Below are 23,343 nucleotides of genomic sequence, written 5' to 3' on the forward strand. Positions count from 1 at the left end.
GTTGCGAAATAAAATTGTCGAAGGTGCCAATCCCATTTTACCTGAAATTCTTTTGGAGGTGCGAAATAGCTTTTACGATAGGTTAAGTTTTTGTTTAGCGAAAGAAGGCGGTTTATTTGAGCCTTTTATTTAAAAAATGATATGTTGTTAAGTTTGTTTATTAGAGTTTTATTTCTGATTTTTTATTATATTTTTATCAGAGTTGATATTTTATTTTTTATTAGAATAACGCTTTAATTTTCATTATGCAAAATACAGCATATTAAACATTTTAAGATTACAATTCTATGCGGGTTTTACACATTGTCATGTCTGTAAAATCCGCATTAGAATAAATATTTTAAAAATGCCTGGATTTTCGCGTAATATTTTGGGACATTTTGTCGCCAAACGACGCAGCCCCCACGAAAGTCAGATGTTTACTAATCCCGTCCTCGGGCCGGCTGGGGCGCATTTTCATATGTTACCGACATAAACAGGCGTTCAGTTTGCCGAATACGTCTCATTAAGTTGCCGACGTATTCCTAGTTTTCGTCTGTAACATAGACAGAATAAAATAGCCCAACTGATAAAGCATATTAACATGGAAAGAATAAAAAAAACAGTTTTTGCGGTAATTAAGTTATGGAACTACTGAAAGATTAACGAATATACTAACTTATAGATACCTACTTTTATATTTTTTTAGGTAGGTACTTTTTGGAAACTTTTATTGACAATGACAACTACGTACATTATTAGGTATATATATTTACATATAATGTAAATTATAATAAGCCAGAAATGGAATTACTAAATTATACAATGTATAAGGTATATAAAATTTATTTTTTGCGCTTGTTATCTCTTAATCCTATATTTTGTTCCACGCATTTACTTAAGTTGCGGGGAGCTTTTTTCTGATGCTTGCTTGAAGTTCCAGATGTAAGTCTTTTCTTGCCGCTTATCTATATAAATAATAAAATATTTTACAAAATGTTTTAAAAATATATTAAACAAAAATACAATTTACCTTTGACTGTCTTCTACCGACAGCTGTTGGCTGCACTGGTATTTTCTTGCCTTTCATTTTCCTAACATGCTTATGGGTTTTCAAAGTGGTATAATTTTGATATGTAGATATACTGTAAATAGACCGGATACAAACGAGTTCTCACTTTTTGCATATTTGTCCTTATTGGATAGAAATTATTGCACTGCTGGAACAAATGTCATAGGATTTTCTTTTAATGTGTTTAATATTTCATCAATAAAAGTACTCCATTTCTGTTGTAAGTCAACAATTTCTTCGTTAGAATAATATGATTCTGCAGATAATGCAATACAGTTGTCATTATCTTTTGCTTTGGTGGAGCTATTTTGTTCATTCACATTAGTAGTATCTATATTTGGATTAGATGTTTGTGAAATTGTTTCAAATTCCGAAGTAGCATTGGATGATAATAGAGGTAAAAAGATATCTAGGGGTGGTTCCACTCCAGTGGCAACTTTGTATAGTTCTAGTTTTGTAGATTGACATAGGATATTAATAGCTTTTAACTCATATGGATCATTTCATTTATGTCACAGACGTACACAAAAATACGTCGGCAACTTACAGATAGGTATTCGGCGACCCGAGCGCTTTTTTCCGTCGGTAACATATGAAAATGCGGCCGGGGCGGTGCTCTGTCGCAGACACTCGTACACGCGCGACGTTGCAAAATTTCGCCTCTATGTGGTTTCCTATAAGTAACGAACGAAAACACGATCCGTATAAGGCTGATTTCTTTTCAAAATCGGGGGTATATCCGTTAAGATGAAATGACTATGATGCCGTATACATAGGGCAATCGGGGCGTAAAATTTTCTCCAGAATAAAAGAACATACAGCTTTAATGGACAGATATAGGGATATTTTGTATGAGTTATGTCCATATTCTGGAGTTTTGTTATAATTGAATATATAATTTGAAAATATTTACCAAAATAAGTATAAAAATGAAAAATCAAAATGCATAACATTCTATGCACTTAAACAGACTATCTATACATAATATGTATACATACTATAAAGACTCTGCATCACCTATTTACTTAATACCTTCTATAATGGACATTAAACCAGTGGCGGCTTTTGGGGTAGAGCCACAGTGCCATGGCTCTACTTAATAAACGTTGAAAATAAAAAAAATAATTAATTTTTTAAATTTTACTTCAGTCCAAAAAAATATCTGTATATTAATATTTAATACCAATTATAAAATTAAAGTACTGGAACGCAGCCAGTGCAAGATTCCGCAAATTTCGCTAATGCGGAATCGAAGACGTAGTTGTCGCGCCAGGCCCCGTATCGATGCACGTTACATCGAATAATCACAGCAAATGTCCTTGAAACAATGTGGTAAAGCTACGGCAAATTAAATAATTTTGGGCCAGGCTCCAAACCAATAGAATCTTTTCTAGCAAAACGTGCGTGATATTGTTTGTTTTGATTATTCATCGGGCGTTCGCGGTTCCGTAGAGATCTTTTATTTTATTTGGCTAGCGTTTTCGGCTTTGTTGGTGTTTTTTATTTTTATTAAATATTAAAAACAATGAATAAAATTAGTTTTTAAAAGCAAATCCATTTCCAAATTCAGGCCGGCTTCGTGGGTTCTCTGTATGGTCAGTTGTCTCAGTCACACTTACTCACTCAGTAGTAAAACACCTTTATTTAATTTAAATAGGGTGTTTATTAAGGTTAACATCTTACTTGGTCAGAGACAATGAGTCAATTAAATTTGTAAGGCAAACAAAATATACATGGTAAGTAAATACAATTAAATATACATGATGGTATTAAAAATGTAAGCAAAAATAAATTAAAGATTAAAATGAGAAGGTGATAAGATAATAAATTCATGTTAAATCATACAAAAAAATCAAAAAAATATGCTTAAGATCAATTAAATAGGAAAAGAAAAAGACTAATAAGCTTACGGGTCAACTTCCATGGTGTTCTTCTTTCGGGGGCGAGAGCCCGCGATGGGCTATTTTTCACCACATAGGGCTTAAGGCATGACGGGGCTAAGGGCGGCGAAATAATCTGCTTTTAGGCTTCAGGGCGAAATTCTCACCACTGCTGGGTTATGACTGGCGGTTTACAAACTCATATTCAAGGAGCCCTAAGAGAGATTTCTCAATGGAAACACGGAACACCAAATAAAATGTCACCAACGGTGAAAACTACTTACAAAGTTTCGAGAGGCATCAAACCACTAAAAACCATCCTGCTTCAAAATGGAAGTAATGGAAGTAAAGGAAATTCATTTTCAAGCTAAAATATTTGCTTGAAAATGAAGAAACACTAATGAATTTTAGTTTTTAGTATTAATTTAGATAAAAATGTGCTGGCGGAGAGAGATGATACTAGATTTATTTCACTACACCATTAATCTCTCTCCGTCACAGCGGACAGCACGGTTCACCTTTGACAGACGCAGGAGCTGGAAAGACCTCCCAGATGCGTCGCGGAACTGCTTAACTAGTAGTCCAAAAGACGTCTGGGCACAAGACCGGAGATTGAGGAACTTCGCTCGTTATTTTATGGGTTTGGCCGCTATGGGCCCAACCAAAACCCATACAAAGATCATTAATAAGCAAACCATAGAGTGCCTAGTAGAAAGTACAAATACGGGCCAAATCGTAATAATTCGACACGCGGCGCCACTGGCGTCCGCTTTAGTAAACCGGTTGACCAATTCAATTGCCGTGAAATCTTCTCCATGAACAGCATATTGTAAACAATAACAAAGAATTAAAATGGTGATAATATTGACAGTGGTTCAATGAAAAATATTGGCGAATTCCATAAAGAGTCGAAGGCAATTGTAATTATGGTGTGTGTCTCAGTCAGCAGTCTCGTACTTATAAAGTTTTGAAAGAAAAATTTAGAACAAAGTCATTTTTAAATATTTTAACCAAATCAATAAAAGTTAGGATTCTCCAGATCCCGTCTAACGCGTAATTAATCCTGCCTAGTGGGAATATTAGGATTAGAATGGAACACATTAGAAAGAAAGAAAGAAAATATGCTATATTACGTAAGACAACAAAATCTTGTGTACAAGCATCCTAAAAACTAAAAAATTCCAAATTCACTTTAAATTTCAAACAAACATAACATCTAAAACACTTTACCATAAAATTTACACACATTACCAAAATTAATCATAACAAAACAGATTGAGAAAAAAAAAGCATCTTTTTGATAAATTTCATTAAAAAATAAGTAAAGCTGTCAATAAAACAGAATTTAGAAGAAGTAAATTAAAATATTTAACAGGAAACAAAACTAAAACACTAAAATGAAGTCAGAGCACAGGTTAAAAGGTATCATTAAAAAAATCGTCAAGGCTATAATATGCCCTGGATAATAAAAGTGATTTTAATTCCTTTTTGAATCTTTTAACTTCTAAAATTTGTCTGATACATAGAGGAACATGGTTGTAAATTTTTTTGCTAAGGTATATAAGTGAGTTCTTGGTGAGGGAGGATGTAGGGATTGTTAAGGAAAAATCGTTAACCTGGCGAGTCATATGACCAGTGTTAGAGGGAGGTTTAGGACATTTATGAATAAGAGTAGCTGTTTCTAGAGTCCATAAAATGAGAGAATATGCCGGTGACGTAAAATGCGCACAAACTTAAATTTAAACCAAAAAATCAATAAAGGGGAGGCCCCATATTTCCCTGATTAGGTTTACTTGACCGTGAATACATGCATCTCTTTCTTTCACATCTGCTAGAATTCTACGCTTCTACGCTTAACGATAGCCAGCTTAGATGCGCGAAGTCTGACGTCACCGGCATATTCTCTCATTTTATCGACTCTAAGATAAAAAGAGAAAAAAGAGTTAGGATTTTTTGAGATATAAAGAGAGGTTTACAAGAATCTCTTAACCCAGAGGAACATAGGTATCTAACTGCCTTTTTTTGAATCACAAAAATTATGTTTAATAATCCCTTGTTGCTTAAACCCCAAAAAGGCAAGCCATAACGAAGGTGGGACTCAATAAGAGAAAAGTACACTGAACGTGTAACTACCCCTCCCAGCTCATGCCCCGCCATTCTTACTGCAAAGCATCCAGAGGATAATTTTGATGCAAGATTTAGGATATGATCTTCGAAGCGAAGGCGACCATCAATGGTAATACCAAGCAACTTACAGCTTTCTTTGTTTTGCAAGGGGGAGTTTTCACTAAACATAAGGCCCTGAACGTCACACTTAAATCCCATAATAAAGGTTTTGCCCACATTAAATACAAGCCTGTTTGCAGCACACCACTCCGATAAAATCTTAAGATCCTTAAAAACCTGGGCTCTAACATTATCAGAATCTCTATGATTCCATAAAATGGTGGTATCATCAGCAAACTGAACCACTTTGCCCTGCAGTTTTAATGAACCCAAATCATTTACATAGAGCAAAAATAATAGTGGTCTTAACACTGAACCCTCCAGTTTTAAGGGATCTGGAATCGGATAAACATCCAGATACTGTAACTCTTTGGGTACGATTAGACAGATAGGATTCCAGCCATTGCAATGCCACACCTCTAAAGCCATAATTATTGAGCTTAGACAGCAATATTTTATGATCTACACAATCAAATGCCTTGGATAAATCGCAAAACACTGCCGCCGCGGACTCTCCAGAATTTAAGGACACATAGACACTCTCCAAAAAGCCAAAAACAGCGTCATGAGTCCCTTTTCCCGTTTGAAATCCAAACTGATTTACAGATAAAATGCAATTATGTTGCAAAAAAGATAAAATTTTGATTTTTGCAAGTTTTTCAACTATCTTGGAGAGGGTAGATAATATAGAAATTGGACGGAAATTACAAGGCTCACTCACATCTCCACCCTTATAAAGAGGGATAACCACTGCGTCCCTCAAACATGCTGGAAAGATGCCATTATTTAAAGCAGTACAGCCCAACAGTATATCCATTTAATGGGCAATACAAATTACATACCTATATATACATATGTCATTAAAAATGTTCAAAATATAAAGATAAACTAAGTCTAAATAGCTTATAAGTACCTAAAAAATTATTTTAAGAGAAAAAAAGAAAAAAAAAACAAAAATATCATTTCAACCCGAAATATAAATCAGCTAAGCATACTAAATAGAGTACCATAACAAATGCGATACGTAAACTTTAGAATACCAAGTCGTGAATATAAGTTCATTAAGAAGTAGTAAACAACTCTGCAAAAACTTCAATTAAATTATTACGTGAGCAAACAAATAGATCACAGAATGGCGTTATTTTGTTTGAATTGTCTGACATTACGTATAAGGGTGAACTTAACATTACATTTGTCCTGGCCCCTGGGCAATAAAATAAGTTTGTGTTTCTTGAATTGAGACGCGGCACAGAAAAATTTAGATTCTCTAGTAGCTCAGGACAATCAACTTTCCCATGCAATATCTTATGCACCAACAAGACCGACGATCTATTTCTTCTAATTTCAAGAGGTTCCACGGAAAAGCGAGTTAGGAGAGTTTCGTAAGAGATTCCCTGAGGAGGATAAAATCCGTCAGCCTTAAAGGAAAGATACTTTAAAAATTTTCTCTGTATTTTTTCGATAGAATATTTATGAACCTGGTAGTAAGGGTTCCACACTATAGAAGCATATTCCAATTTAGAACGTAAAAGGGCAAAATATAAGTTTTTTAAGGCTTCTATGTTACTGAAACCCCGACAGTTTCGCACAATAAATCCAAAGACTCTACTAGCACTGTTTGATATATTATCTATCTGGTTCACAAAGGTAAGCTTATTATCAAACACCACACCCAAATCACTGATTGATGAACATCGAGTAAGTTTTGTGGAAAGGGTGTAATCGAATTCGATTACATTTTTCCTTCTAGAAAAGGACACCACCTTACACTTAGACACATTTAGATTTAACCTGTTTTCATCACACCACAGACTTACACACCTCAAATCGTTCTGCAAAGACATGCAATCGGTAGTATTGGTTACAGAAGAATAGATTTTTAGATCATCAGCAAATAAGAGCTTTTGTTGATCTAGTTTATCACTTAAGTCATTGATAAATAAGAGAAAAAATAATGGACCTAAATTTGACCCTTGGGGAACCCCCGATGACGCAGTATATTTATAGGAACAGAAACCCCGTTGACAGACATATTGCTTTCTATTTAAGAGATAGCTCTTAAAAAGGATCAAGGAATCCGATAGAAAACCAAAACTATGAAGTTTATTTAAGAGTATATTATGATCCAAGCGATCAAAAGCCTTTGAAAAATCTAGGTAAATTACATCAACTTGGCTCTGGCTATCCAAGGCATTCGCAATAAATTGAGTGACAATTGTTAAGTTTGTAACAGTGGACCTTCCCGGTAAAAAGCCATGCTGATGTAGAGACAATTTATTAGAGACAAAAAACTGGATTCGTGAAAAAAGTATTTTCTCAAAGACCTTTGAAAAGTTACACAAGATAGAAATTGGTCTATAGTTTTCGATACGCTCACGATCACCACCCTTAAAGACAGGACATACTCGTGCTTCTTTCCATGTCATAGGATATTCTTTTTTGTTTAAACAGAGATTAAATAAAATTTCCAACGAGCGTACCATAGCGTATCGACAATCTTTAATTAAAAATGCTGGGATGCCGTCCGGGCCAGCCGTGAATTTATTTTTCAGCGAAGCGATAGCATCGAGGATCTCGTGTTGGGTTACCGGGGTGATGCGAAAAGAGTCGAAGACGGCTACTGCTGCTGTAGCATCTATCGTCGGTGTTGCAGCTGCACCGGAGCGTAGAAAAACAGAATTAAAATAATGTGCAAAACTGTCGACTATTTCTTGGGGATTATTGAGGTTCTCGTCCTTATACCGCATGATGCCTGGAATAGTTGACGTCCTATTTTTATTATGAACAAAGTTCCAAAAACGACTAGAGTCAGTTTAAATATTTTCCTCAGAACTTGTTATATAAGACTTATAGGCTGTTTTTAGTTGCATTTTCACTACCGTTCTGATCCTACAAAATTCCTCTCTGTAAAACAATATATTCGTCAACTTAAATTTTTTGTGCATCTTAGCTTTATATTTAATATTTTTAATAATTTCGCTGGTATACCAACATGGATATTGGTGTTTGTAAATTACGCGTAGGGGAACGTGTTTATCAAAAATTTTAAAGAGTGTGTCGTTATATTCTTTTATCGCTAGATTAACATCACCAATATTGTTTAGAAAATTCCAATTGGTGTTAAGTATTTCATTATAAAGAGTAGGAAAATTTGCTTTTTTAAAGTTAAATGATTTCTGATTAGTACGCTCCTTAAATGCTACATTAGCTTTACACAAACTCATATCATTAATGACCAGAGCTGGATGGTATACGTCCTCAGCTATTAAAGGTAAATTATCCCTTGCGACTTGGCATTCAAAGTTGCAACAAACTAAATCCAATAACCTATTTGATTGGTTTAGAACATTATTACATTGTTTAAGTTCAAAGTATTGCAAAAAAGCATTAACAGCAACGGATTTTCTATCGCACACATCATTAATATACCTAGGTACATTAAAATCACCCACAATAAGAAACTGGTCACATATATCAATTTGTAACAATGTTTCAAAAAAAAGTTCAAAATCATCGTCTGTTACTGAAGGTGGCACATATAGAACAAGAACAAACAATGATTTATAAGAAATCGAACATTTACAAACAAGAAAGTCAATATTCGGAAATAGATCTGAGATATGTGAAGTATCAACTGTTAAACAAGTAATGGGATTCTTAACTGCCAATAGTACTCCACCTCCACGACTCAGATTTACGCGACGGAAATCGCGATCTTTTCTCCGCACCTCGTATTCTGCTGGGAACAGTTCGCAGCAATTTATGTCCTCACTAAGCCAAGTCTCTGTTAATGCTACAAGGTCATATTCACAATCACTTATTGAAGAAAAAAAAGTGTCGAATTTCGTTTTAAGTCCACGTACATTCTGATAATAACATGTTGGTGTTGGTGTGTTATTCTCAAACCTGTTGGGCTGCTTTAGTTTTTTGAACGAAAGTTGTATCTCTTATTTACTGGTTTAGGCGGGGGTAATAGCTGTTGGACCGGAGCATTATTTCCATCTGAGGATGTGATAGGAAAAGTGGGTCTACTATTCACAAGTGTTGAGTTAAGGGATTCGCTGCTACTTGATGTTCCAGGAGTTTGTGGTGCGAGTTTTAGCAGGTCATCTAAATACCAGTTTTTGTTATCTATTACTAAATGGTCTTTTCTTAGTTTTACTGAATGTCCCTGACTCTGTGCTGATTTTTTATAGAAAAGTAATTTCTTTTTCAGTTGAAGGAGTTCGTTAGGCAAATCTTCCGAGAGGGCGTATTGACTATCTTTTAATTTATAAGCATTTTTCCGTGCATCACGGGCAACATGGCTGGCTAGAAATTTAATTAAAATTGGTCTGATCTTACCACTTGCTTTCTGTCCAATGCGATATGCCTCATCGATATCTTGAGAGCCAATACTAACTTGAAGTAGGGAGGATGAGAAGTCACTAACCACAGATTTTAGATTTTCGTTAATGGTTTCCTGTATGCCAAATAGTATTAGATTATTTGATCGTGACTCATATTCCAATTGCTCGATACGCTTTTTAAGAATTTTGTTCTCAGTTTCGAGATTTTTTACAGTCTGTATTGTTTCGTTTAACTTTGTTCCCAAATCTTGGATAATTTCAGCTTTCAAAGTCTGCATGTTTTGTGTAAGCAAATCTAGAAGTTGTTTGTTTGTCAGATCCTCGGAGCTCATTTTATTTGTTCAGGAATACTATCCCAATCAAAAAAGAATTTCGCAAATTTGCGTGTATGCTTGGAATGAATACCCTTTGTTTAACTTACTTTAACAATTAACGTATAATTAAAGGGATTTCCCGCATGCAAAATATGAGAAACACTAACAAGAAGCCACTACTAATTTGGGTTTCTAACTTACACCAAAATAACTTCACTGTGTACTGGAATATTCGTGATTTTATACGGAGAACAATCAACACAACCGTACTTGAGAAATTTGTTTGAATTAGAAATTTGTTTGAAAATTGTATTATGAAAGGAATTGTTTATGGCAGAAGCTAAGGCATTCAATGCTGAGTCAGGCAAAAGGAGTAGTAATTTTGATGATAATCCATCAGCTCCTTTTCCATTAATTTTGGTGTCTTCATTAAGCGCAGATCGGCGAGAACTAGTTATGATTCTTACGTGACCATTTTCCCGAAACTGTTTTTCAATCTTGCTTATAGTACTTTGAGATATGGGTGGTAAATCAGAATACTTCTGCATAAATAAATGCAAAACTTCAATTTGGATTCTTGTTCTATCTCCGTACCCAATTATCATTAAGATTTTAATCTTGTGCTTTTCACTTAAATAGCCTATTTCGCAAAAAAAAATTTAAAGAAACGTAAATCTGATTATGCGACAGTAAAGGCACGTTTTGTAGCAATGTCAAAATTTATAAAATATCAAAATTATAAAAATGCCACATTTTTATAGGATATTCATAAAATACATTACGAAAAAAACTGTTTACTTAAACGCATATTTTTTGAATTTAAAACATGTTTAAAATAAAAAATCAAAACTTAAAAACAGGTGAATAAAGGTATGGAATCTGATACATCAATTTGTTTGGAATTTTGTGCAGAATCCAAAAATATAATAACATATAGGGTGTCTCATTTAAAATAAGAAAGTTGGTATTAGCAAAGTATATAGATTTCAACAAGAAGCCTTTTTTTTAAAGCGGTCGTAAATCACTTGTAAACTACGCCGGCACCCCTCGCATGACAGGATACAAGTCCGTCCAGAAAGTTCACATTGGAAATGCGTTTACGGGGGGCAATAAGGAAAGTATTAAGTTTAATAATATTATTGGGTAAAATTAAGGTTTTTTTATTTTAAAATATTTTGATTAGTTTTGACGCTTATTCATTGTGACACATTAAATAAACAACAACTAGGTAATAGGTAATATATTTATGTATGCATCCAGTCGCAATTTTTTCTTTGCTTTTATTTCTTTTCATAATACTAATAAAACGCTTAAATTTGAGTCCAAACCTTAGTAATGTTGTTAAGAAAAAAAACTTGAACAAGGGTGTAAAAATGGTATTTTTGCACATTCTTCTTTTAAATAAATGCCTGCATTATCTTTTACACAAATATTATTAAATATTTTGGTAAAAACATCCTCTAGTAAGATTTTGTATTCATTAAAGCTCTTTGGGGGTACAGTTAATCCCCCAAATCGTCCCTGACTACCCTCGTAGGCTTTTTTTTCACAAAAAATTTTACTTTTATCATGCACATCATCACCTCTGCAAAAATTAATACAAACATCACAACTATGTTTAAAACCGCAGGCTGCAGTATTTACGATGAAGACTAACCTTGGTGGCCCGGAGCTGGTTATGGCAGGGAAAACATTGCCAATGAAATCATCTTTACATCTTCTAGGAGTCGAAGTCACCAACAGTGTGTCCTGGCATGATCACGTTGCCGAGATCGCCAGGGCAGCTTCCAAAAAACTCGGAGTGCTTTTCAAAACGAAAAAACTGTATACACCAGAACAGCTGCTAACTCCTTATAAGGCTCAAATACGCCCTTCCCTCGAGTATTGATCGCATGTCTGGAGCTCTGCACCCAAGCAGAGTTTAAAGCTGCTAGATTCTATACAGAAGAGAGCTATTCGTCTTATCGACAAACCAGAACTGACAAAGAGTCTGGATAGTCTGGAGCACAGGAGAAAGGTGGCTGATCTCTGTTTATTCTATCGTTATTATCACGGTAAGTGTTCCTCTGAGCTGGCAGGCCTGATTCCACCCAGGGCTGTTCCGACAAGAAGGACGCGTCTAGCAGTTGCGGCTCATCAACATCGAGTCCACCTGCCTACCCCAAGGACGTCGCTGTATCGGGACTCATTCATCTGGAGAACATCTTCTTTGTGGAACGGGCTTCCACCTCACATATTTCCCGACGCATACAACCTGCAGCGATAAATGCCCACAAATATCTTTGCGCAAGCACCACTCCAAGAGTGACATAGGACTTTCCTCTTGTGCTTGTGTTTACCATCAAAAAAAAAACCTTTTCGTAATAAATATCCACCTACATACACTAGTGCGTTGCCTTCTTCTGTATGTAAATTTTGATAATCTTTGCTGCCGATATTTAAAATTGGTGTATAATTTTTTGTTAGATTTAAAGCGATACCCGTTTTACTAAATCTGGAGTTATGGTGAGTAATATATCACTTACATCCGCTAAACAATTGGAACCTTCCTTTTCATCACAATACCTTAAAGCAAAGAGCTTTTTAAAAGCCCTACAAAACTGAATGGGAGTTGGATTTTTAGCATTTCCACAAGCATTCCTGATTTGTCCAAAATAATTTTCCAGGCAATCTTGGTTAAGGTTTCGTGTTAATAAAAATGTGTAACCCTTAGATTTCAATACCTCCCATAATTTTAATGTTGATGATATGGTCAACCTCCAGCCATAAATAAATCTTAATGTTTTGGTTACATCTTTTTCGATTATTTTGTTTGTTTTTCTATTTTTTACTTTTCCGTTTACTTTTAAGGTGGAAAAAAGTTTATCCATTTTTTCTAAAAATTTTATTTGTTTTTCGGTCCCCATAAATGCTTGGAATGATATCAGTACTTGAATTTAAAATGTCAAATAATTGATTCATATCATTTATGAAATTTGCTGTTGTCTTGGCCTCAACTGATATTTTTTTAAAATCAATATAGGTATGCATAGCAATAGAAACAGAATGACTAAATAACTGTGATGCCAATTTTACCCTCATTTTTTTAAAATCATTTGGATTTAAATGGTCATCCGTTAACTTTGGTGCTAAGCGAAACTGTTTTGCCTGGTCCAGTTTGTACATCTCTTCAATGTTACATTTTTCAGTAATCTGCCTATCATTAAGATGAAACTTTGAAGAAAATAAGTTATTTCTTGTCGATTTTAATAAATGGGGGGCGTGAAACATAAAAAAACTTATGTATCATCAACAAAAAAATATGTTTTTTCTATTGTTAATTTAAGAGTTCATTTAACTAGTTTATAAAAGTTTGGACCCTGGTCAGATGTTACGGCTAAAACATTTAATCCTATTTTTTTAAGCTTTCGTATTGCCTCAAAGATTATTTCTTTTAAATCATCAACGTTTGTGGAGTTTTTAGTAAAGAAATATGAAATAGATAAAACAATAGGGAATACAAAAAAAAAGAAACACTTGGGTGGTTTGAATGTTTTTTGCAAGATTCAACACAGCAGTATTGTCCGTGAGAAGCCATTACCAAACAACTACTATTAATATAAATTATATTAAAGTAAAAGTCCGTAAAACTAGCACTAAATGACATAATATTAAATTCACAAAAACAAAAAATATTGGCACACTCGGTAAACGTCGATAATAAACTGAAGCGAGTCAACCCTATAACCACATTTCGGCGACGAACCGGTATAAATACCCGCATGCGGGGGATCGATAAACTCCGATAGGCGAGAGGGGCGGCGTCGGCAGGTGCAGATGGTTAGTCGAAAAGGGTCGAGTGACTTGACTGTGTTAGCCCCGCCTACATGGCACACTCTGTTGGCACAGAAATTTGGCACATGGCACAAAAATTTATTGTAAAAAGTGCGCAACTTACAATCTCAATTGACGTGTCCGAGCGTTTTTCCTAACACGCTTTCATTTATTTATTATCGAATTTATTCCAAGTTACAGACTCGCATTGTATATACTTTTAATGAGATGATTTGTGTTTTTACCTTTGTTTAATTTTTTGTTTGGCCTTTTTGAGAAAATGGATGATATGTTTCCATTTAGTCCCTTTTCTTTACTCCTTATATTTTTCGTTTAAAACATGACATAAGTAGCAAATAAAAGTGGTGAAAGAACACTTTTTAATAATTTTGAGATCAGTTTACAATTTTTTTTAAATCTTAGACGAATTAAATTAGTTGTAAAAAATTGAATCATTCTCTAAAATGCTAAAATTGATTTTAAGTTTCAAAATTTCTTATTAATGATAATTATATTCTGTTATTCTTAGATATAAATTGTATTTTTATAGCAAATTTTAAAATCTTATATCCATAAGACTTAATAGAAGTTTAGTTAGTTTTTATATCCAACAGTATTTCTATCATCGGCTACTAAATGGAAGAACTACAGTAAAATGCCCCTAGACTTATGGAATAATTATGGCTTTTATAATTTTTAAAGTTTCTCAATCTCTAATTATTTGTTGCAGGTTGGAAGATTTAATAGAGGAACACCTAAAACTGCAATCCAAGTTGGATAAAAGCATTGAAGAACTGGTAACAACAAACGATAATTATAAGAATCAGCTGGATGCTATGACGGAACATTTAGCCGCGCAAAATGATAAAATAACTCAACAGTGCGACGAAATACAGCTGCTAAAGCATAAAATTTCTTCTAGGAAATAGGTGTCGTTTTTAGATATATTGGTTTAATGAAGTTATACGACAAAAATTACAGTTTATTGTTGAAATTCTTTTATATTTACAATTGGGTGATATGCAATATAATATACATTAATTGCATCCCTTTTATACACCTTTTTTAGTTTATAATGTTATTCTCATAATTTAAAAAATTTTAGCTCTTAGTTTATATTATACATTATATAACATATTGTGATTTTGACCATTGATCTATTTATATATTATTATTGTTTGTCTCACTACTAAGTAAAATATTTGAAGACTATAGTTTTTTGTTTTAATAAAAATTTTATAACACCTTTGTCGGTAATAATTTATCGGCTCCCTCGGGTGTGTTGCATAACAAAATACTTGGATTGGGTAGGTGTGAACGATAGTATCGTTATCCTTTTTCAATGTACATATCGATGGCGTTACGACAAAAAGGCATAAGCGCCAAAATCACGAATTTTATTTTTTGGCATCAAAATAATATACTTCTTAAGCTCTATTTACCTATTTAAAGGACGTAAGGCACAAAAAATTCTAAGCGAACAAAACCGAGCGTTAACCTTTCTAACCGCCAATTTAATTTCTTGCGAGTTTCGACACGGAAATCAGTAAGCGACAGTCATCCGTACGTGAAGGTGTATACGCCCAGGGCCTGGAAAAACTATTTTTTGTTGCAAAGTTAGTAATTTTTAAATATATTTATTATTGTTTTGTTGTTAGTTGAACGTCTGTATAGTTTAATTAACATAATAAATTATAAAACATTAAAAAAATCACTTTTAATTACGTTGTCGGTTACGCCTTTTTAATTTTTTTTATTTGAGTGGTCTAACCACCATTTGGCCATATAAATTACATTGCAATTTAAGTTTTCAATAAAACAATTACTACTTTACTGACTTAGGTAAAAATGAAGCTATTAAATAAAGGATGTTTTGGTATATTATTATTTAAAGTATTTTCCTATACTTAAATATTATTTTTTATGCGTAATTGTTGTTTAAAAATTATATTTTTGTATGTCGCTTACGACTTTTTTATAATTATTTTCAGAATTTTATAAGATTTCTGGTGGGCAAAAGATAAGAAATTTGGCTCTACAAACCATGAGGGAAGATCAGACGAGTAATCAAAATTATAATAATATTTCTGAAACAGACCTACATGAAGCACTACAACATGACATTCTTTTACAATCTGAAAGGCTAAACGAAGAACAAGAACTGCATAACTCTGTTATTGATAATTTGGATTTTAGTCTTAATGTCAGCTCAAATTTTAATATTGATAGTAGTTTATTTTCAAACATTTTCGATGAAACAATTGAGACTGCCGCTATTGCCAGCGAAGATACTGATAATCTGCAATCAATCTGTGATACCAAACTCGTGCCTTATTCAGATAGTGACAGTAGTGATAATCTTATAGTATTTAATAAAACAGATAGGGAAGAAGATCATAATAATATTGAACTTCACAATAATTCTTTGTATTCCGAATCCGAATCGAACTCTCTAGAATTCCATGAGAGTGAAACCGAAAGTGTTAGTTCTAGTCTTAGCTCACAAAAGGGTTCAGTTTCTAGTAAAACATCTGTTACCTCATCTCAGAGCACTGAATCCTCGACTGAAACATTTGGTAGAGGACAAAAGAGAAAAAAAAAAGAAAGGAAGATATTGCGTCAACGAAAATTGCGTAACTTGGGGCAAAGTTATCTAAATTACAAAAACAAACGCGTACCTAAAAAAAAATTCTTCCTTATCCATGTTTTGGTAAAAATTGTGTAAATCAATGTAATAAATTTACCCCTGAAGACAGAGAAACTATTTTTAGAAATTTCTGGAGTCTCGGTAATAGCTTCGACAAAAAAAACTTTATAAATGGTTGTATTAACGTTATACCCGTAAAGCGAAAAAGAACAGTTGGAGACTCGCGCCGTAATCTAACTTACCAGTACTTTCTTATGAATAATAATGTACAAAAACGTGTTTGCTTACAATTTTTAAAAAATACATTAAATGTTACTCAAAAGTTAATACGGTTTGCCATTAAAGAAAAATTGAAGTTAATCAAGAGAAAAGGGTAAACATGAACCAAAACATAAAGTCATTCCAGAACAAATGTTAGCTTTTCAAAATTTTATAAAGTCTTCCAGCTGTTCCCTCGCACTACTGTAGAGGGTCAAGTACTAATCAAAAAAATATAAGTACTAATCAAAAAAATAAAAATACCGCCAAAGAATTATTTTTGACGGAACAGGGTAATTCTAATAAGGATGGGTTTATTGTTGTTTCTTTTGATTTGCAAAAGGTTTTGTTCAAATATGTTCAAATTTATTTTCATATTTTACAAAACTGGATAACGATGGCCAGTATAAAAAAGTATCTCTTTTTTGTGACAATTGTCCTGGACAAAACAAAAATAAATTTGTTTTTTCAATGTTACAGTATTTTGTGTCGAATTCTAAGTCAATAAAAGAAATAACAATAACTTATCTGGTTGCAGGCCATACTTATATGCCCGTTGATAGCGTACATGCGTACATGTCATTGAACGCTATACATCAAAAATGAATATTGAGGCACCTTCAGAAGGGACGACTGTCATTCGAAATGCTAGACGTCGCCCAAAGCCTTACGAAGTAGTTTTAATGCACTACGGGGACTTTTTAGATTGGAAATCTGTATCTACTCCTAAAAAACTTAAGACACTCAGTGGCATGGAGAATAAGGTTTCTAATATAACCAGTGGTAAATTTGTAAGTAAGAACAATAAAAACACATTTTTTTGTCTTTACAAATTACAACATGGAGATGCCACACGAAATTCAGTGGGTTGAGAGACGAAATGGATTTAATATCCCTCGAGCTTATAATAGTGTATTGCCCATTAATCCTCAAAAATTAAAAAATCTTTTAGATCTTAGTTAAAGTCTAAAGATAAAAAAACAATATCATGCGGAGTATACGGTTCTTAAGGGAAATAATAATGTACCAGATGTTTTACCCGAAAGCGACATAGAAGATAATATTATCACAGATTAATATAGGGTAAGCGTAAGCGTAAGGGTGAGCGCAGCTATATTAATTTGTGAAATATTATATCTAAAATCTAAAGACATTGAAAGATTAAAAAAAGAAAAAATGTTATTTAGAAATATTGTTGTAAAAAGAAGAAAGATTTTTTTCATTTTTAAGTGTTAAACAAGTAACTAGTTAGAATTCTTTGAAGCTTTATGGTCGTTATATTTAGTTTTTAGTTTACTTTTAATTCTGCTTTTTATATATTTTTTGTTTGTTTTATAGTGTAACTTAAGTTACATTTATTACATTTTTAAAAATACCAAAACAATTTTTTTTTGCCTACAATTTTGAAGGAGTACTAATTTTATTATTAGCCTTATTTTGGGCTATGACTGTTAGAATAAGTTGATTTTAGTTCAGCTCTAATGGTTCCTGTTTTTGACCTGATACTGATTTTTATTTTTTTTATGTACATTTTATGTTACTTTTAAATACGAGTATTTACTATTTTATTATCTAGTTTTAACAAAGAATTTTGTTTTATTTTTTGTGTATTTAATTTTACGAAAAAAAATTTTTTTGTATATTTTTTCCTAAAATGTTACCTTAAAAGCAATAAAGGCTTATTCACTATTTATTGTTTTAATCTATAAAATCAAAAGGCGTAAAAGATGCTAACCGACATTTTCTGACCACTTATTTTTCGGCTCAAAATTCTAACCACCTCCTGAAAAGGCTTTTACGCCACAGAATATTTTGAAAAAGACGTAAGCGCCAAAATGTTAAATATCTCATGTTTGTGTAAGTTTTATTCAATAAAAACATTTCAAAACAAAATCTTTTATATCAGGAACATCAAAATTAAAAAAAAAATCAATGATATAAATAGTTTACGACTGTAAACGTTTTTCTCGTCTCCTGAAAAAAAGCGTGAGTGTCGCTTATGCCTTTCTGTCGTAACGTCGTCGATATATTCAAGTAAAACTTCGTTAGTTAAAATTTCGAAATTTGATGTTTGTTTATATGGTTTCTTATGTGAGTTTTAAAATGAATATATGTACATATTGTTGTAATGTATAATGTCCTTATATTAGTTGCTTGTTCTGTAAAAAGTTGATTTGTAGGGAGAAGCCTTGATTTGTTAAAAATAGTCTTCAAGATATATTTATGGACAATAGTTAATTTATATAAAGCATTGTTATATAATCCTCCCCATACTAAAATACCATATCTTAAAATTGACTCAGTGAGTGATTTATAAATTATAATAAGTTCCTTAATATTTAGAAACGTTCTAAGTATATAAAATTTATAAATCAATTTTTTTAGTTTATTTGCCAGATAATCTGCATGTACATGCCATTTAAGATTCTGATCCACATATATCCCGAGATACTTAGTATGAGCTGTTTCCTTGATCTGATTATATCTATCAATAGAAAACTGAGAAAAATTGGGTCTATTTGCTGCAGTTAGTGAAAAGGCAATGTAGTTGGTTTTGGTGACATTTAGACTTAGCTTAAATGTTTCCAGCCAATTTTTTACTTGATTAAGGCCTTCTATGGCATACTGCTTTGTTTGATCCCAGTCTGTACCATTAAAAAGTAATGCTGTGTCGTCTGCGTATGAAATAATTTCTCCATTATTAAGTTTTGTTTTAAGGAGAGAGTTTAAGTAAATTATAAACAGAACCGGGCCTAACACTGTGCCTTGCGGGACTCCTATCTGTATTACCTCTTCTTTGCTTAAAGTATTATTTATTTTAACAACTTGTCGTCTATTTTTTAAGTAATTCTTCATTAGAGTTATTGCAGTTCCTCTTACCCCATAATGTTCCAAAACTTCAAACAGTTTGTTATGTGGAACAGTATCAAATGCCTTAGCGAGATCTATGAAAACACCAAGGCACTTTCTGCTCTGGTTAAGATGATTAGTGACTGCTGAAGTGAGTTTGTGTAATGCATCGGAAGTACTACAACCTGGTAAAAACCCATATTGATTTTCAGCCAAAATGTTGATAGTGACAAAGAAGCTCAATAATCTGTCTTTCAGACTTTTTTCAAATATTTTTGCGAAGCAAGTTATTAAGCTTATCGGCCGGTAATTACTGACAACATTTTTGGGTCCTGATTTATGAATCGGAGCGACAACTGTTAATTTAAAGCTTGAAGGTATATGTCCAGTCTTATAGATTTGATTTATGATGTGAATAAGTGGCTCTAGAATTTCTATGTGTGTTTGTTTAATCAGATTAGCCGATATACCATCAAAACCTGGGGAACTTTTATTTTTAAGGTTGTTAATGTGTTTTATTAGTTCATTATGGGTAATAGGTGTTAAATATATAGATTGTGTAATAGGGTTCTCCAGGCTATGTGGGTTGTGAGGTTGTGGGATTTTTTCTGCCATCTGAATACCAATATTTGTGTAATATTGATTACAAAAGTCAGCCATTTGATGTTCATCTTGGAAGTTTTCCCCATTTTCATTTTTTATTTTAGTGTGAAGTTTTTCTATCTGTTTTTAATTCGTTGCATCTCTTATTACTTCATACATTTTCTTCATATTATCTTTATTTTTATGAATCTCATTTCTATAATAATTCCTTTTTTGAATTGATATAATTTTATTTAAATGGTTTCTATAATTTTTATATTCATTTTCTAGTTCTACATTATAATTTTTTAATAGTTTTCGTTTTAGTTTGTCCCTATGTTTGATTGAGGCTATTATACCATTGGTAATCCATTTTTTAATTTTTCTGTATTTCTTGTAATATAAAGAGTGGCTTTCGGAGCTTTTTATATGCTTTGTATAGATTTCAAAAAAAGTACTCATTGCTTGGTCAGGATTGTCTATTTCCTTTATTAACGTCCAGTCTTGTTCATTTAACAGTCTTTTAAGATTATGTATGTCTACTGATTTTTTATTAGATTCTGTTTTTTGGGTGACAGCTCGGAAACTTTTATCTTTAAGGGCAAAATTTATCATTACTGGAAAATGATCTGTTAGACAGCTATCTAAAACAAATGATTTAAACTCTGCGGAAGAAATATTTTTACATTTTAAGAAAATGTGATCTAAATTAGTTTTGGTGTCTGGTCGTGTAATTGAATTTATATAAGATAAATAGCCCGATTGTGACATTACAGTTGAATACTTAATAACATTATTATCTTCAAGATTTAATAGATCTATATTAACGTCCCCAGTAAATATTTCTAGTTGTTGATTATTGTTATTTAAACTTAAGAATTCTTCCAAATCCTAAATAAAAAGATCTTTTGAAATAGCAGGTGGCTTATACACGGCTGTAACTCCCACAGTAATATCCTTGATATGACATACTACTCTAGCCAAAGTGACTTGAGATTTCGGCAATATTACTGTGGAGAACACCGGGTCCAATTCAGGTTTTATCAGAATTATGATTCCATCATTTTTATTGTATTTGCCTTCATTATAGAATGTTTCATAACCCCTTATATTAAAGCCATCCTTCGAGGATACTTGAAAAGTTTCACTTAATACAATTATGTCTGTAAAGCCTAAATTAAAATTTTCTAACAATAGAATTAAATTGTCGAAATTTTTTCTTATACTTCTAATATTTACATGTACCAAATTAAAAATACTTTCATTTACATTTACTTCATTATGCAACATACTGCTATCCACCGTCTTAGTTAAGATATTGTCATCTCCATCCATTTTGTTCAGAAGGTCTTCTTGATTAATTACAACCATTATTCTCCATAGTCAATCTTTTTCTTTGTGCTTTCAAGAAAATATTTTGTTGATGGACAATTGCTATCTAGGGCTGTATGTTCAACATTGTGGTTTAAATTATATTTTCTGTTTGCTGAGATGCAGTTATAACATTTGTGTTGAACACTTTTACATGTTTTTGTTTCGTGCTCACCCGCGCAGGTTCCACATGCTGTATTATTATTACAAACATTGCTTTTGTGATTGTATCCTTGGCATTTATAACATCTTATAAATGGAACATCGTCATACACAGCACAACGATTCCATCCAATACAGGCCATTCCTGAGCCAATAAACTTCCAGTAGGCCTCCGGTTCACACTCCAGGAAAATAATTGAGAACTTTTTTTGTTCGTTCCTTTTGATGTAAGTTACTGTAAATTCATCATTTTGCATTATCCAATGGTTTTGACGTCTTATTTTGTCTTCAATGATTTCTGGTGTTCCGTCCCCTGTGTATCCAACAATATTAACTCGTGGCCTTTTCTTCTTCGGTATGTTAGCCTCCACTGTGTGTCCTAATATTATTTCAATTGCTTTTTTCAGTGATCCTATTTCCTCTTTTGTGTTGCATTTAACAATTATATTTCCATTTTTTGTGCTATTAATATTTTCACTCCTATATTCAGATCATTAGGATTTATTTTTTCTTGGATTAGTTTTAGCGTTTTTTCAGAGTCTAAACCACTTTTGGATTTCATAATTAATGTAGGAAATTGAGATGGTTTATTTCCCATTATTGTTTGGCCCCTTTTTGCAATATCAGAATAGGTATTTTGTTGTTTCTTGTTAATATTGATTTCTTTTCTAAGTTCAGTTACTTCACTTTTTAGGTTTACTAGTTCATTTTTCATTTCTTTCATCAAATTAAACATTTCTGGAGTTTTTCCTAAAACTTCCTTGCACTTAAAGCATAACAGCACTAAAACTCTTCTTTGCAATGGCATACATTTTATTTCCGAAGACGATAAGTTCGTACATTTTTTGTGTATTTTTGCCGCACAAAGATCGCAAATATACACTCGATCATTGTCCACTACTTTATCGCAGTTATTGCATATTTCCGTACTCTGATTTCCAACCATATTTATTTGTTTAAAAATTGGAATTCACACAAGTTTTACACACATTTCTTTACCATTGTTAAATACGCGTTTAGCATCAAGTGAGGAATGAATTTACACACTAAATGTATACATTTAGTGTGTAAATTTAACATTTGGGGTATTGACCAAGAGGTTTTTTTTACATTTAACGAAGTTTACATTGATACTTGATGAAAGAAACCGCAAAATAGATTATTGATGGAGGGAACTAGAGATACATACTTAATGTATATGTATGTGAATTGAATTTATATTTCAATTAAAAGCAGTACGATAATAAGTCCGAAAGTTATAATAACAGGATAAATTTAAAGCATCCTTAATTATATTTTTGTTTCATAAAATGTATATCAATGTAGAAATTGTAAATGTTAATTATACAATAATCATGATCAGGGAAATACCCAAAACCCGAAATTAGCTCACATGACATGCTCTCGACGAATGAGAGCATTACAAATACCCAAAAACCCAATTGGTCTACGCAACCCGAATGGTCTATTTTTTCTTTAGTGTGTTATAAAAAAATATTTTCGCAGTTATGTCTTGTTCGGCTACACTTTAAAGTCTTTAAATTAAAAATGGATAAAATAAATGCTAAAATAAACAACCAACAAACAAAAAAGCGGGAATATTCGTGTCGTTATTCTTGTCATTCACGTCAAGCGACCGAATTTTTCTCCGAACATACACGATCACCGGCGGGAATCGGGTGCTTTTTAGTGGCGTCTCGTTTAGACCCGGCCTTAACGTCTCTTAATTCGTCTCTAAATAACCGGTAGCATAAACATTGACATTAAACACTCCCATTGTTTGTTTACAAATTATATACATTTGTTGTATTTTAAAATTTAAATTCGAAATTTGATGTTT

At 32.7% G+C, this 23,343-nt stretch overlaps 1 protein-coding gene across 3 annotated transcripts in view; it reads left to right on the forward strand.

The window, feature by feature from the left end:
- Positions 1 to 14,847, forward strand: part of LOC126736038 (protein phosphatase 1 regulatory subunit 21) — a 129,669-nt gene extending 114,822 nt beyond the window's left edge. For all 3 annotated transcript variants that reach the window (XM_050440236.1, XM_050440238.1, XM_050440237.1), the window contains one exon: positions 14,364 to 14,847. In XM_050440236.1, coding sequence (XP_050296193.1) covers positions 14,364 to 14,562 — 199 coding nt within the window. In that variant the 3' untranslated portion in view covers positions 14,563 to 14,847. The remainder of the gene's footprint in view (positions 1 to 14,363) is intronic.
- The last annotated feature ends 8,496 nt before the right edge of the window (positions 14,848 to 23,343 follow it).

This window comes from Anthonomus grandis, chromosome 5 (genome assembly GCF_022605725.1).
Source record: "Anthonomus grandis grandis chromosome 5, icAntGran1.3, whole genome shotgun sequence".
NCBI lineage: Eukaryota > Metazoa > Arthropoda > Insecta > Coleoptera > Curculionidae > Anthonomus > Anthonomus grandis.